Consider the following 17,350-nt stretch of genomic DNA (forward strand, 5'->3'; position numbering starts at 1 on the left):
GTAAAAGTTAAAGGATTCATTGCTTTTTGGTTTGATGGCTGTGAGAATGCATCAAAATCTTTTGCTGCTGACCCTGATATCACTGCTTTTGGACACATGGCCAATGACATACCATCAGAAACAAAATGATATTGGGAAAGGGGAAGCCCATGCCATGGAGTCTGCTAGACTTTGTGGGAAACTTTCTCCAAGGTCAGAAATGAGCACTGTTGATCCATCGCGAACCGCTAAATACAGTCCTTCTATTTCTTTTTACCACATTAAGTCAGTATATTGCAAAAATTCAGAAATAAATTTCACCCTCACGTACCAATTACACCCTCATAATATAAAGATATGTCTTTACTCTTGATTTGACAAAATAGTAAATACCAGTAGAATCTCCCATGGCCTTGCTCATAGTTGTTCATACGAAATAGAATGCCTTTTAATTATATTCATGACTATAATCAGTGGAGGGGAGCAGCTTTAGACTTATAGAGCAAATAAGAGTTATTGCCATTTCGCATTGCCCATTAAATTTAATGCACAGGAGGTAAGACAGCGTTATCAACTCAAATATTTTAATATATATCAGCGTTGGAGAAAGCAAGTCAAATTACAAACTTTCTGCTCATTGCAATAACTTTAAAAAAAGTTGAGACCCTCACCGCGTGGAGGCAGTGTTGATCTTAAAAGTGTCTGTCAACTGAGGCCATCAAAAAAAATATATACATGCGCATAGAGTTTTTGGAGCCAAACCCAATTAAAAGTTGTCCACCAACTGAGACCATTGAAGAAATAATTTTGAAGTGGATTAGGGTGGGAGGCAAATGAAGTGAAAATGCCATTTAAAAATTTACTCTCGAGTAGCAGAAATGAAAACTGACAAAGTTGTTTAAAAAATTACCCAAAGATAGACAAGTGTTAGGGAAACAAGAGCCACATAAACGATTACTGAGAGTTATACTGGGGCTGGAGAAACTGATACCAATGGGGCTATGGAGAAATTTAGAGCTGGAGTTGGACCGGAGGTACAGGGGCTGACACAGACACCCAACGTTTAATCAAAAATTGCAATGGGGCTCACAATGCTGTGGAAATTATAACTAAAACCAAGGCTGGAGCAAACAGGGCTGAAGATTGCAATTTAAAAGAAAGTGGAGAATTGGATTGATGATGCTGTAAAGCTTGAGACTTGAATCAGGGCTGGAGCAAGTGGAACTGACAACAGCTACTGCTGCCATTAAAATATGAACACAGAGCCGATCTGGGGCTAAAGGAAGTGAGGCTGACATAACCAGTGAAAAATTTATTGGTACCTTGACCGGAGCTGGAGGAAGCAGAAGCAATTGAAAGAAATAATTTATGGAGAGCTGGAGTAAAGCTGACAGCATCATTAAACTTCAAAGCCGCCCTTGGGTTGGAGCAAGAAGGACCGATGACAGCAGAATTTAAAAAAATATTATTCCAACAAAAATACAGCATCATAAATAAAGTTGCAGCAACTTTTTTTAAACATGGCACAAACTTTTAAAACTTTCACATAATCTCAAAAACATAATGGAAAGGATTTAATACAGCCAGACTAGCAGGTTTAAAGGTTGATTTTAGGTTGCTATCAATGGTAGCAGAAGTGCAAGATGTCCACCTAGTGGCAGAATACCTCTAACTGCATTGTTACATTGAGTTGTTTACAAAGAAAAACTCCATTAAAAGATTAAGGAGCAATTTGAAGCTTTAATGTTGACTTAAAGACATGAAATGAAAAAATGAATTGAAAATCGCTTATTGTCACGAGTAGGCTTCAAATGAAGTTACTGTGAAAAGCCCCTAATTGCCACATTCCGGCACCTGTTCGGGGAGGTTGTTATGGGAATCGAACCATGCTGCTGGCCTGCTTGGTCTGCTTTCAAAGCCAGTGATTTAGCCCAGTGTGCTAAACAGCCCCTGTATAGGGTGGGATTCAACTAAACAAGAACAAAGTCCCATAGCAAGCTTGTTTATCCGCATGTTCCCCAGCACTCGCAGCGCTGAGCAACACATGGCTATAAAACGGCACTTGTGTTAAATAAGGGGCCCCAGCGGGGTACACGCAGCTGAGGCCACACACAACCCCATTTTCTACACCGAGGAGCTCTGCTTGCCAAGATTCCTCAGAATAAAATCCTGGCCTCTGAGGAATGACCGGAGCACCCAGAGGAAACACTCACAGATGCTGGGAGAACGTGCAGACTCCGCACAGACAGTGACCCTAGCCGGGAATCGAACCTGGAACCCTCTGTGAAGCCACCGTTCTGCCCAATACGCTTGATTTTGCACTTTTCAGCACGTTAATTATGCATCACCAAGGAGCTTGTTGAATCTCATAACAGGGCAGCAGGGATTTGTCTACCCTGCCATTAATGTCGAAGGTCCTGACGACATATTTAAATGGCGCCTGCACAGACATTCACTCAATGCAAGCCAGGTATGTAGTACAGCTTTGCTTCAGCACGGTGCCATAAAGGACAAAACCTACTGCCCCATGGTTCAGGAACCCTTCCTGGTAGATTCTTCTCAAGGCCATCCCGGAAAGATGGGAGATCCTCCTTCCTCGAATGGGAGCCTGAGGTCCTCTCACCACACCACACTGGCCTGACAGGAGGCCGCCAGGGAGGTCAGTGTCCATGACCTCTCTACAATGTAGGAAAAGAATGAATGATCTGATGTCGTCCACCAGGATAAGTGAAATTTCTACTCACTCCAACCTCACACCCTCATAAATGCACCAGATACTCTTTAAGGATTAGAGTCCACAGGGATGTCACACATGGCCAGCAGATGGGACATTAGCATTGAAAGTCTGTCAGCCACTTTAGGCTAACCAGCTCATGTAAGATCTTGCGGGAGTTACGTCATAACCCTTTACTGTAAAGGGTTCAATATACACAGCGGGCATGCATGCTTCTAAAATGCTCTTTCATCTATAATGTTCACAATCAATTCATCTGTTGTTATGCAGGACAAGATCTCCCATAATCGAAGGGAGAGCAAAGTCCAGAGTTCAGATCCTTGAGCTAATGATGCTGTTTTCCCACGAGGAGCAGTTGCAGAACTAGCTGGAGAGGACAGGAATCATTCCTATGTTGAAGGTCAGATCGGCCTACCCAGATCAGCCACAGTGCGTCCATCCAGTAAATATCAACAACACTGGGACAAAGACTGCGAGAGCTGGAGTCTGCCCAATCAATCACTAATAATCTCTTTTCTCTATTCCAGCTGCCAGCAACAAAAGGCAGAGCAAGAGTTCCAGCAAGTGCCTCAGCCCCAGACCCCAGACCACCTCTGATGAGGATACAGAGGAACCATCTGATAAAGATATGCCAATGCATTAATCTTCACCCTCCACCAGCGCAGATATATGCATCTCATTGGGTGCTAGTTCTAGAGTAGGCTTGAGGTTCATAATCTGGTAATCACCTCATTGACAGACACCTGTCCACAGAAGGCAGAATCAGTGGCAGAGTGTCCTCTGACACTCGGAGGACTACTGGAGACCAAGTCCGATGATGAGCCTCTGGAATCGGCTCTAAGAGAAATGTTGGAGATGCAAAGACAGGCAGAGGAACATCAGGAATAGTTGTCGCAGTCTGTCACCAGACTGGAAGACGTCTGTCCACATTCTGATATCGTGGCTCCAGCATGCGAGCACACTGAAGGCTCCATGGATACAGTGGCGACCACCTTGGAGACCCAGGTTCAGCAGCGGATTTGTACTTGGACCCTACACACCATCAGTCTAACCATGGGTGCATTCCAGCAGGGCAAAGCAAGAGAGAGAGAGAGAGACAGGGCATTTGAACCTTGCTCCTGGACACTTCTTAAGGAATCAGGTACTTCTTAAAGAATTTGGCAGCCAAGTGGAGGAAGAGCGCTAGCCAGGCACCCCAGTGGCATCTAGCCCAGTCACTCTAGGGGTATCCTGCCACTCCAATTCCCCTCTGCCTATGAACCAATCAACTCCAACAGGCCAGGCTGAGGAGGGTGCACTTGCTCCAGAGCAGGTGACCTTCAGAAGTCCAGTGTCCTCTAAGCTTAGGCCACCAGAGGACACCCGTCAAAGCCACCTCAGACTATAGGGAATGGCAGTCAACAGGCTGGACCACCTCTTCTGTGGATGTCGGGACAGCACCTCGACATAACGATAGGGTTAGGAAAATTAAGACGTTTTGAATATTCAGTGGTGGCACAGTTGTTCATTCACTATTTAAACTGCACTCTTGTAAATATAAATGTTCTGTGCAGCAACAAACCTGAGAGCATTGGATTCTTCCAAGCCCTTGTGGTGTGTGTTCCTCATAGAGGAAGTGCCAAATGTGACCTACCAGATCCCTGGACAGGTAAAGGCATCTGTAGCACTGTCCTTCGCTCATCAAAAAGGCAGTGTTGTCTAAAGTGAACAGTTACAATTTAACAATCAATGGTAGTTCCCATTGAATGGTCTCCCTCCATACGCAAGGCAGGAGTACAAACTCTAGTCCTTGATCTGCTCTCAGACTGCACATGGCATACCATGCCCATCCAATCCAGGTGATTGAGCTTTCTGCTCAGATGTGACTGCACATTCATAGTAAGGATCTTAATTAGGGTCCAACACCCAAGTCCACAAATTCATTGTCGGGCTTCTGGTGTTTGTCCTCCAGTGGCTTTGACAATAGCTGTTGATACACAGTCCTTTCACATATGTCATGACTGCAAGTATGGGATAGATACAAAACCAACAACAGATCACAAAGCAGCTTAAAAGAGCTACTAAAAGAGGTTATGAAAGGAAACTTGCAATGGACATCCAAATCAATGAGAAGAAATTTTATAGTTATATAAAGGGAAAGCGGGTGGCCAAGAGTAATGTAGGCCCACTAAAAGCTGAAAATTTAGATATTGTCATTGATAATGGGGAAATAGCAGACATGTTGAACAATTACGTTGCCTCAGTACTTACAGTTGAAAAAGGGGGAAAAATTTCCGGAATTCTCCCCAAAAACTAGTCGATAGAGGACAGGAACTTAATGTAATTAATGCACCAGTAACTCGGAAATTAATGGAACTAAAGAGTGACAAATCCCCAGGACCTAGCGGTTTCATCTGAGGGTGTTAAAAGAAGTAGGGAACACATTGTAGTAGCGCTAACTATAATCTTTCAGAGTACCCTAGATTCAGGAATAGTCCCTCTGAATTGGAAAATTGCACATGTCACTCCACCTTTTAAGAAAGGTGAAAGGGGGAAACCAGGGAATTACAGACCAGGGGCTGGTTTAGCTCACTGAGCTAAATCACTGGCTTTTAAAGCAGAGCAAGCAGGCCAGCAGCACGGTTTGATTCCCGTACAAGCCTCCCCGGACAGGTGCCGGAATGTGGTGACTAGGGGCTTTTCACCGTAACTTCATTGAAGCCTACTTGTGACAATAAGCGATTTTCATTTCATTTCATTTCAGTTAGCCTAACATCTCTGGTGGGGAAATTGCTAGCGTTTATAATCAGGGATAGAGTAACTGAACACCTCAAAATTTTGGTCAATTAGGGAGAGCCAGCATGGATTCGTGAAGGAAAGGTCATGCCGAACAAATCTCACTGAATTCTTTGAAGAGGTTAATAAGGTAGTGGATAGGGGAATGTCTATGGATGTTATTTATATGGACTTCCAGAAGGCATTGATGAAGTCCCACATAAGAGACTATTGACATGGTTAGGAAATTGGTTGAGTGGCGGGTGTCAGAATGGGGAAATTGGGCAACAAATCTAATTGGCAGGATGTGACTAATGATGCACCTCAGGGATCTGTGTTGGGGCCTCAATTATTCACATTCATTAAAGACATATGGTAGCATATAAAGTCATAAATCCAAATTTGCTGATGATACAAAATTATTCGGCATTGTACACAGTCTAGATGTTAGCATAACATTGCAAGGCGTTATTGACAGACCAGGTAAATGGACAAAAGTGTGACAGATGGAATTCAATGCAAGCAAATGTGAAGTTATCCATTTTGGACCAAAAATGGAGAAAGCAGGGTACTTTCTAAATGGGGAGAGATTAAGTACAGTGCATGTCCAAAAGGGGTTCAAGCTCATAGATCTTTAAAATGCCACGAACAAGTGCAGAAAATCAAAAAGGCTAATGGAATGCCAGCCTTTATATTTATTTATATTTAACTCCTTTAAATTGTAGTTTAAATACACAAGTTATACAGCAGCTGTACAAAACCCTTGGAGTACTGTGAGCAGTTCTGGTTACCATACCTTAGAAAGGATATATTGACCTTGGAGGGAGTGTAACGTACGTTTAAAAAAATGACACTTGGAATACAGGGGTTAGGTTACAAGGAACAATTACACAAATTAGCCCTATTTCGCTAGAATTTTGAAGGTTAACAGATCGACGTCTTCAAGCTCATAACAAGAAAGGTCAGGGTAGATAAACTATTTCCACTAGTTGGAGATTTTAACACTAGAGGGCATAGTCCAAAAATTAGGGCCAGACCATCCAGGAGAGATGTTAGGAAGCACTTCTTCACAATGGGTGGTAGAGGTTTGGAACTCTCTCCCACAAACAGCAGTTGAAGCTGGAAATGTAAGTTTTAAATATGATTTTTTGTTAAGCAACGACATTAAGGGATATGGAACAAAGACAGATACATGGAGTTAAGCCACAGATCAGCCATGATCTCATTGAACAGCACGACAAGCTCGAGGGGCTGAATGGCCTGCTCCTCTTCCTGGGTTCCTATGTTGAATTGGCCAAAAACCTTGGTGCAGAACTCCTCCCACATACTCAGAGACAACTCCATGATCAATTTTTTCTATCTTTTTTGAACTGCATCATTCCTGTGGAAGATCAAAAATGGTGCTGCTGACTTTCATCCAGGGCCAGCTTGCCCCTACCATCCACCAAGTTTGTCCCATCCACCTCCATACTTGATGCCTCCTGATTCCTCTTTTGTCACTATCCAGCCTCCTCCTATTCTTTTTTTTAAATACATTTAGAGTACCCAATTCATTTTTTCCAATTAAGGGGCAATTTAGTGTGGCCAATCCACCTAGCCTGCAGATCTTTGGGTTGTGGGGGTGAAACCCACGCAGACACGGGGAGAATGTGCAAACTCCACACAGACAGTGACCCAGAGCTGGGATCGAACCTGGGACCTCGGTGCCGTGAGGCCACAGTGCTAACCCACTGCGCCACCGTGCTGCCCTGCCTCCTCCTATTACCCTTGATCCCATTATTGTTCATGTAGATATTCTTGTTCTCCCACCCCGCCACCCCCAAACCCTTTAATAGTGATGTTTCCGCCTACACCCTTACTTTCAGGGAGTGCCCTCCCTCCATGAGACCATCCAATACCCCCCATGACTTTTTGGCTACTGACTTACAGGATCCAGATGCCTCCCTTTAACATTACTATGTCTTAGTAATCTGTCTTAGAATATCATGACTCAAGACCCCATCCCCAGGACCAGTTCCTTAGGTGAATAACCGTGCCCTGTAGACCACGCTGTGCAGTACCATCTCTGCCCAGAGAGGCCTTTCCCTGTCCAACACGAGAACAAGACATGTGCCAGAACGCTCCATCATGGCCTGTACAGCCCCAGTAGAGTCTCTTGAATATTCCCCAACAATGTGGCCTCTGTCCTAGGATGGTCTCTTCCTTGGACAATCTGAACACTCTTTTATGACTGCATTCTGTTCCTTGACCACCGCTAGTCTTGCCTCTGTAAGACCATTCTATTCTCATTTTACACTTCCTCAGCCCTGCCTCCCCTCTCATGTTCTACATTATTCCACAAATCCTGCCCCCATGCCTCCCCGTTGCTTTCATGTTCTACATCCACACTGTCAGTCCTGCATCCATTTCCCACCTTCCCTCTTGTGTTCCACACACTGCCCCCTCCTAGTCCTACTTCCATCTCAGCCCTCCCCACTAGTATTTCCACCTGCACCCAGCATTGGCACAGCTTGTCAGAGAGGCACTTGAAATCACGTAACAGCACTCTTACAAACATCAAAGAATCTTACAATCGTAGAATGTATAGTGCAGAAAGAGTCCATTCGACCCATCGAGTCTGCACTGGCCCCTGGAAAGAGCACCCCACTTAAGCCCACGCCCTATCCCTGTAACCCATTAACCTCACCTAACCTTTTTGGACACCAAGGGGCAATTTATCATGACCAATCCACCTAACCTGCACATCTTTGGACTGTGGGAGGAAACCGGAGCACCCGGCGGAAACCCATGCAGACACATTGACAGTCAACCGAGGCCGGAATTGAACCCGGGATCCTGGAGCTGTGAGGCAGCAGTTCTAACCACAGTGACACCGTGCCATTAGGTTTTTATTGGGTAGTTTTTGTCACTTTGCAGCTGACAATGGAACCTGGACCAATAATGCTGCAAACAAAAAAGTATTAACAAGGTAATAACAATAGCAGTACACATTTGTTTAAATAGAGTTGTAAGACTGAAAGTGGATGTTGCCAAAGGAAATATTAGGAGAGAACATATGTAAAATTTACATTTACAGATAACCATTCTCCATTAAATGTTATCATTATAATATAACTACATTTTAATTTCAGATAATTCTTTCTGAACATCTACTATAAAAGGGGAAGATTAAATATTACACGAGAAAATATTGCATGTTGTGTTTCTTTCAAAAAGTATAATTAATACTCTGAAAGAAAGAGGATAAATTAATATTTTTTCTCACTTTTACGTACTTGCTTTTGTCAGCCACTAATTTACTTAATGGAATAACCTTTTAAGGATTGCCTTATGTTTTGATTAATGATGATCTTATTGTGCTGTAATCTCATACTTTATATAAGAAAAAATGTTGTTAAGAAATAAATCTGATACAAATATTTGTATTTAGAACAGTACAGCACAGAACAGGCCCTTCGGCCCTCGATGTTGTGCCGAGCAATGATCACCCTACTCAAACTCACGTGTCTACCCTATACCCGTAACCCAACAACTCCCCCTTAACCTTACTTTTTAGGACACTAAGGGCAATTTAGCATGGCCAATCCACCTAACCCCGCACATCTTTGGACTGTGGGAGGAAACCGGAGCACCCGGAGGAAACCCACGCACACACGGGGAGGACGTGCAGACTCCGCACAGACAGTGGCCCAGCCGGGAATCAAACCTGGGACCCTGGAGCTGTGAAGCATTGATGCTAACCACTATGCTACCATGCTGCCCCAAGTATTGTACATTAAAATAAAGTGGTAATCTTTTTTGACAATTTTGGGTGTTGTTTCTTTCAGATGTTCAATCCTGAAAATGTTGCCAAGCTTGAAGATAGTGGATGGTGAGAGGATTTGTTCCAGTGATGATCTTTATGCAGAAAGACATAGAGGACTTTCACCAGGGAGTTTCCTGGCACTGTGTCAGGCCCAGCTTCAAAACTTTGAGTTATTACTCAGGAGACATGAAACTGAACTAGAGTAAGTCTCTATTTTCACATTTCATCCCTTTTTGACTGTAACATGAAGCCATGCTTCATTTAAGCACATAGTTTTTTGACACATACATTGGTTTGATTAAAGAATTGCACAGAACAGGAAACAGGACAATTTAGTATAAGTATTTTCCATTTTAATATATCAACACTTGATTTGAAGTATCCACTGAGGCGAGTGTGTGGGTGGAATGAAATTCAATATTTGGTAAAAATGTCATGTTGGTTTATTGGGTTTTCTACCATCCTTCAATTACATTATATCAGAGTATGTAAACAAATTAATAAAAATGATTTATCACAACTTGATAACTTATTATCTAACTTTTAATGTATAAAATGTCTCTGGGTGCTTCACTGAATCAATGAATAAGCAAAAATGCATGCTGAGCCAAGAAGAGATGTTAGGGAGGAGTAACTAAAAGCTTGATCAAAAAGGTGGGTACCCTTTAACATGAGAGAGACCGAGGATTATAGAGGGAATTTATAAACATGGAACTGTGGGAAAGCTGGTCTTGCATTTGACAGAATATGACATGTTGAAGAACTTTAGAGAGGAAAGGAAGTTTGAGGTTGATGTTTTATAAAGGCTGAGGTATCGCCTTTTGAAAGGTCTAACTTAATAGGCAAAGAGAAAAGGGGTATGTGACAGAGGCAGCCAAATGGAGTGTCATCAACGTTAGTGATAATGAAGTCTGAGATCTCACACTTGTTGAAGGTGAAGTTGATCGGGATGAAGGGAAAAGGCATTTAAGAAGATCAGTCACGGTGGAGAAAAATTATCCAGGGTTATATTTTTTCTGCATGGTGATCCTGAATTTGTATGCGATTTGGGCTGAGGCAAGTGAGGTTTGACTGAGCTCGGTTTGGCCCAGGTAGATCTGGTGATGGATAGCTAAAGCAGTACTGCATCAAGTACATTATTTGAGTTGAAGGAGCAATTTATGCTTTATAAATATTTCTGCATGAATTTTCACTGAGCACCCAGTGACTATTTTACCCTTTCTCATTTAAGTTTTCTGCTAAGCCAATTCAGTTGAGAACTCTTTCCATTCTGTAAACATTCAAACAGTGCTTCGGACTCAAAGTATTGACTCTGTATAATTTCCTAAATTGCCTGTGTTCATGGTTTAATAAGTGGCATCGCAACATTTGTACTAATTTGCCTGTGATTAAAGGTGACTCAAACATTGCAAGTGCAATTCTGTCAGGCAACAGTTGAGATCGAACTTAATCACCAGTAGTGACAGGAGTTTACGGCTAGGTGGTAGCAGTGAGCTAGCAATATTGTTTTTTCCAGTCTCTAATCACCAACAAGACAGCAAGAACATGGAAGGAGCAAGTTAGCAGAAATGATAATCTGCCATTCAATCTCCCCCTTCAGTCATGATGTTAGGCGACAAGGTCAGTAAAACTGAATTTGTTTCTGCCACAGTACATCAAGTCCAATTGCCTGAGTGCTTGGAGTTATTTAAATGAATTAATATCCTTCTATGGCAACATGGAGATTCCAGGGATAAATTTACTGATCGAAATCAAAACCATAAACAAAATACATTCTGTTTAGAAAAGACTGATATCGACTTTCGGTTGCGGTGATGCGGAGCTAAGCCGCACGTTCGGTAGCTCCCGCTATTTTTGGTCTTTTCGGCTCTTTTAAGGGCCCGCAGCAGTGCTGGTTGGACTTTTCCCCGGGTGGGAACACATCCACTGCGCTTATCTGCCGGTGGATGGACTGGACCAGGAGCGGAGCGGTCAAAAAATCGGCTTTGGAGCAGAGAAAGGTGCAGGTGCAGAGAAAGAGGCAGGAAAAACAAGATGGCGGCGGGTGGGGAACCGGCAGCGTGGGAGCAGGAGCAGCAGGAGCTGCTCCAGCGCTGCTTCAGAGAGCTGAAGGCTGAGATCCTGGAACCGTTTAAGGCCTCGCTAGACAAGCTCATGGCGACTCAGACGGCTCAGGGTGCGGAGGTCCGAGGGCTACGGCAAAAGGCCTCGGAGAGCGAGGACGAACTCCTGGGCCTGGCAGTGAAGGTGGAGTCGCACGAGGCGCTGGGTTGCTGCTGCAGGGGCCGGAGGGGAACTGCTGGTCAAGGGGGAGGTTGGGTGGGGAACGGGCCTGGGGGGTTCTGTCGTGTGGTGAATGTAATATATGTTAATACATATATTAATTCACACTTGTAAGCGCAGTAGCGCAGTCCTACAACTAGGGGGAGTAGCGCTGGGAGCACTTAGGCACTTGCACTGGGCTCCACCCTTGGTTCCGCCCACGACTCCTGCCCCTAGTGCAGCTGTATAAGTACCCGTGTCCAGAGTCAGCCTGGGTCACTACGAGTTCATCGACAGGTAACAGGCTAGCTCTGAAGTAAGTCGATTAAAGCCTAGATTCACATCGGAAACACATGTCTGGTGAATTGATGGTTCCATCATGCGGGCACGTGGTGAGCCGAGGGAGAGCTATGGCTGACGTGCGCAGAGGGAGGGGGAAGACCCCCCAGATTCGGCTGGTCACATGGAACGTGAGGGGGCTGAATGGACCGGTGAAGCGGTCCCGGGTCTTGGCGCACCTGAAGGGGCTGGGAGCGGATGTGGCTATGCTCCAGGTGACGCACCTTAGCCAGATCAGGTGAGGCTGGGAAAAGGCTGGGTTGGGCAGGTGTTTCACTCGGGGCTGGATGCAAAGAATCGAGGGTGGCGATTTTAGTTGGCAAGAGCTTGTCGTTTGTTGCGTCGCGTGTGGTGGCAGACAGTGGAGGTAGATGGTGAGTGGTAGGCTTCAAGGGGAGCGGGTGGTTCTGGTTAATGTGTACGGCCCCAACTGGGACGATGCGGGCTTCATGTGGCGAATGTTGAGCTGGATCCTGGACCTGGAGACGGGGGGCTTGATCTTGGGAGGGGACTTTAATACTGTGTTGGATCCAGCTCTGGATCGTTCGAAGTCTAGGACGGGCAAGAGGCCGGCGGCGGCCTCGGGGCTCAGGGGGTTCATGGATCAGATGGGAGGGGTAGACCCTTGGAGGATTTTGAGGCCGGGAGGTAGGGAGTTCTCCTTTTTCTCCCATGTCCACAAGGCTTATTCCCGGATTGACTTTTTTGTTCTCAGCAGAGCGCTAATCCCGAGAGTGGTGGGGGCGGAGTATTCGGCGATAGTCATATCTGACCTGGAGCTGGGGGAGGGGAAGGATCAGCGCCCGCTGTAGAGGTTAGATGTGGGGCTTCTGGCAGAGGAGGAAGTATGTGGGTGGGTCCGTAGGGGTATATACGGGTATTTGGAAGCTAATGATAATGGGGAGGTGCAAGTTGGAGTGGTTTGGGAAGCGCTGAAGGCGGTGGTTAGAGGGGAGCTGATATCCATTCGGGCGCACAGGGAGAAGGGGGAGAGGGTTGAGAGGGAGAGGTTGGTGGAAGAAATGGTAAGGGTGGACAGGAGGTATGTGGATGCCCCGGAGGAGGGGCTTTTGAGGAAGCGTCGCAGTCTCCAAGCAGGGTTCGATATACTGACTACCCGGAAGGCGGAGGCGCAGTGGAGGAGGGCGCAGGGGGCGGTATATGAGTACGGGGAGAAGGCAAGTCGGATGCTGGCCCACCAGCTCAGGAAGCGGGAGGCAGCGAGAGAGATAGGGGGAGTCACAGATGCAGGAGGGAACTTGGTGCGGAGTGGCAGGGACATTAATGGGATGTTCAGATCCTTTTACGAGGGACTGTACCGGGTGGTGCCACCTAGGGAGGTGGGCGGGATGGACCTTTCTGGATAAGCTCGAGTTCCCAAGAGTAGAGGATGAGCGGGTGAAGGGTCTGAGGGCCCCAATCGAGTTGGAGGAGCTGATGGAGGCGTTGGAGAGCATGCAGACAGGGAAAGCACCGGGGCCTGACGGGCTCCCGGTGGAGTTTTAGAAGACGTTTTCAGATCTGCTGGGCCCGTTGCTAGTGAAGACCCTGAATGAGGCGAGGGAGGGGGGTCTCTGGCCCCGACGATGTCTAGAGCAATAATCTCACTGATCCTGAAGCGGGATAAGGACCCCCTCCAGTGTGGGTCTTACAGGCCAATTCCGCTCCTCAACGTGGACGCAAAGTTGTTGGCTAAGATACTGTCCAGGAGGGTGGAAGATGTGGCCCCGATGGTTATCCATGAGGATCAAACGGGGTTTGTGAAGAGGAGGCTGTTGAATGTCAATGTATGGCGGTTTCTTAATGTTATGATGATGGCGTCGGCGGATGGGGAGGCAGAAATAGTAGTATCGATGGATGCGGAGAAAGCTTTTGACAGGGTGGAGTGGAGCTACCTGTGGAAAGTGCTGAGGAAGATTGGGTTTGGTGAGGGATTCATTAGCTGGGTGAGGCTGCTGTATAGCTCCCCGGTAGCGAGTGTGGTGACGAATGGGAGGAGGTTGGAGGACTTTCGGCTGTCCTGGGGGACGAGGCAGGGGTGCCCCTTGTCTCCCCTGCTCTTCGCGTTAGCGATTGAGCCCCTGGCCATGGCGCTGAGGGATTCGAAGAACTGGAGGGGGATTGTGCGGGGGGAGGGGGAGCACCGGTTGTCGCTGTACGCAGATAATTTGCTGTTGTACATTGCGGATCTGGCGGGGGGGATGCCAGAGGTGTTGAAGATACTTGGGGAGATTGGGGATTTTTCAGGCTATAAGCTCAACGTGGGAAAGAGTGAGCTGTTTGTGCTCCACCTGGGGGACTAGGAGAGGGAGATAGGAGAGCTCCCGTTGAAGAGGGCGGAGAGGAGCTTTAGTTATCTTCAGATAGCTAGGAGCTGGGGGGCCCTGCATAGGCTAAACTTTTCAAGGCTGGTGGAACAGATGGAGGAGGAGTTCAGGAGGTGGGATGCGCTGCCACTTTCTTTGGCGGGTAGGGTCCAGTCAGTTAAGATGACGGTGCTCCCAAGGTTTTTGTTTCTTTTCCAGTGCCTCCCCATATTGATTCCGAAGGCCTTTTTTAAGAGGGTTAATAAGAGTATTCTGAGGTTCGTGTGGGCGCGGAAGACCCTGAGAGTGAGGAGGGTTTTCCTGGAGCAAGGCAGGGAGGTAGGCCGCCTGACGTTTCCAACTTGTGTGGGTATTACTGGGCTGCGAACGTGGCAATGATTCGTAGGTGGGTGATGGAGGGGGAGGGTGCCGCATGGAAGAGGTTGGAGGTGGCGTCCTGTGTCGGTATGAGTTTGGAGGCATTAGTGACGGCCCCGCTCCCACTACCCCCGGCAAGGTACTCTACGAGTCCGGTAGTGGTGGCTTCCCTCAAAATTTGGGGGTAGTGAAGGTGGCATAGGGGGGAAGTGAAGGCCTCAGTGAGGGCCCCGTTACGGGGCAATCACTGGTTTGCACCAGGGAGAATAGATGGTGGGTTTTTGAGTTGGCATAGGGCAGGCATCAGGCGGATTGGGGACCTTTTCCTCGATGGGAAGTTTGCGACTTTAGAGGAGTTGGAGGGGAAGTGGGGCCTTCCCCCCTGGGAATGCTTTCAGGTATATGCAGATTAGGGCGTTTGTCAAGCGGCAGGTGGCGGAGTTTCCGCTACTGCCGCCTAGGAGGGTGTAGGACAGGGTGTTCACGGGGACGTGGGTCGGTGAGGGTAGGATCTCGGCAATTTCTCAGGTGATGTAGGAGGAGGAGGAGGCCTCGGTGGAAGAGCTAAAAACAAAGTGGGAGGAGGAGCTCGGGGAGGAGATCAACTATGGGACGTGGGCGGACGCCCTGGGGAGGGTGAACTCGTCCGCTTCTTGTGCACGGCTCAGCTTAATTCAGCTGAAGGTGCTGCATAGGGTGCACATGACGAGGGCCAGGATGAACCGGTTCTTTGGGGGGGAGGACAGGTGTGAGAGGTGTTCGGGAGGCCCAGCGAACCATACCCACATGTTCTGGGCGTGTCCGGCGTTGGAGGGGTTTTGGAAGGGGGTGGCGGGGACTTTGTCCAAGGTGGTCGGTTCCAGGGTGGAGCCAGGCTGGGGGCTTTGGGGTAGCATCGGAGCCGGGAGTGCAGGAGGCGAGAGAGGCCGGTACCCTGGCCTTTGCGTCTCTAGTAGCCCGGTGTAGGATTCTCTTACAGTGGAGGGACGCGAAGCCCCCGAGCCTGGAGGCCTGGATTAATGACATGGCCAGGTTCATCAGGCTGGAGAAGGTCAAGTTTGCCCTGAGGGGGTCGGTACAAGGGTTCTTCCAGGGGTGGCAGCCCTTTCTCGATTTTCTGGCAGAGGATTAGAGGATGATCAATCTCAGCTGCAACGTGGGGGGGGGGGGTGGGGGGGGAGGGGGGGGGGGGAAGCTGGGGGGGGTTGGGGGCTGTCAAGGGGGTTTGTTTTTGCGACGGTGTGTTTGCTATTTTCTTCTTTTTTGTATTGTTATTAATTTATTGCTTTGTATTGGGGGGGGTCCTTCTTTCTGTTTATTTCTACACCTTGTTTACTTTATTGTTGGGAGAAAATCTGTTGTTGAAAAATTTGAATAAAAATTATTTTAAAAAAAAAGAAAAGACTGATGTGGATGGCAGCTGCAAAAAATGCATTCCACAATGTATAAGGTCTATTTGTTGGATCTTTGACATCATGGGCGCGATCTAACGGCCACATTGCAATGGGTAAAAATCCACTCAAACCGGTTAGATCGCAGGAGAGGCTGAAATCGGGAACCATGCCGGGCGCCGATCGGTTCCCGTTGGCAAAAACCAGATCCTGCCACAGCATGGCAAGAAACCAGTAATCACTAATTACGGCCAATTTCCATTCCATTAACGGGAAGGATCCCCCATCTACCAGTTTCCCATGATCTAACCAGCTCTCCAGCAAGCAGTACTGCATCACCGTTCAGTACACCTATTTAAAATTGTGAAATTAGAAAACTGGCTGCTTTGGACTAGAGGAAGTGAGTAGCCATTTTGGTAATTGACCAGTTAGCATGAGCCCCAGTGCTCAGGATGGGTGAGGGAGCCCGGGGAGGGACTCGGTGCCCAGTTGGGGGGAGGGGTGGGGTCGGCTAACATCAGTGGGGTTAGCTCCTTTGCTAAGGGGCGAGTGGTCCAATACCCACGCGTCCCATAACTCCAGCTGCTGCCTGTCCATCCCACCGAACACCCCCAGAACAGAGCCCCGTCCATGGTAATATGCTGAAGGTCACTTTAAACACCGCTGACCATGACGGGAGCTGGCTGCACAGCTGAAGGCTATTGCTAACAGGGAATTGGCAATTCTAATAATGTGAGCACTTCATAGCTCCCAAGTGGAATCCCATAGGTAGGCGTGCCATGTCGCACGTATTACTGCCTTTCATCCCATTCAGACTGTGAGGTCTAGACACTGCCTGAACTCCAAAGGCATCCATACCACAGAGGAAACATCTAATATTCAAACACCCAGGAGTTGGACCACAGCACTGGGGACATCCCCATGACCAGAGGGTGTGTTTGTGGACCCAGGAGGGAACCAGCGGGTGCCTGTGGTACAGCGTCTGGGTCCAGTGCCCAGGGGCCCTGCTGCAGCCGGGGCTGTGCATGCAAGGAGTGTTAGATGACACCCTGAGGGATGGCAACCGATGTGAGGATGGAGAGGCATGGGGAACCCACAGGTCCGAGGTGCAAGCCATAACTAATTCTCGGTCTCTCACTCTCTCCAATTCCTTACCAATATCGCCTGATGGATGATATTGTGGACCCTGCAGAAGTCGCCCTTGTGGTAGCGTTGGCAGTGCAGGCGGCCAGATGCCAGAGAAAGCAGGGACAATAGCATCAACAGAGACTCGGGGCGGCGGCCATTGTGCAGGGGCCTATCCCACACCCTGACGACCCAGCCGTCCATCAGGCCAGGGTAGGACCCAGAGGCGGAGGACGGTGACGGCCCAAGGAGTACAGGCGTCGTTGGTCTTTCGAAC

At 47.6% G+C, this 17,350-nt stretch overlaps 1 protein-coding gene across 4 annotated transcripts in view; it reads left to right on the forward strand.

The window, feature by feature from the left end:
* lrriq1 (leucine-rich repeats and IQ motif containing 1) overlaps positions 1-17,350 on the forward strand; it is a 281,000-nt gene that overhangs the window by 164,028 nt on the left and 99,622 nt on the right. For all 4 annotated transcript variants that reach the window (XM_038780687.1, XM_038780683.1, XM_038780684.1 and 1 more), the window contains exon 15: positions 9,295-9,474. In XM_038780687.1, the coding sequence (XP_038636615.1) occupies positions 9,295-9,474 (180 nt within the window). The remainder of the gene's footprint in view (positions 1-9,294; positions 9,475-17,350) is intronic.

Source organism: Scyliorhinus canicula, chromosome 20, assembly GCF_902713615.1.
Source record: "Scyliorhinus canicula chromosome 20, sScyCan1.1, whole genome shotgun sequence".
Taxonomy (NCBI): Eukaryota; Metazoa; Chordata; class Chondrichthyes; order Carcharhiniformes; family Scyliorhinidae; genus Scyliorhinus; species Scyliorhinus canicula.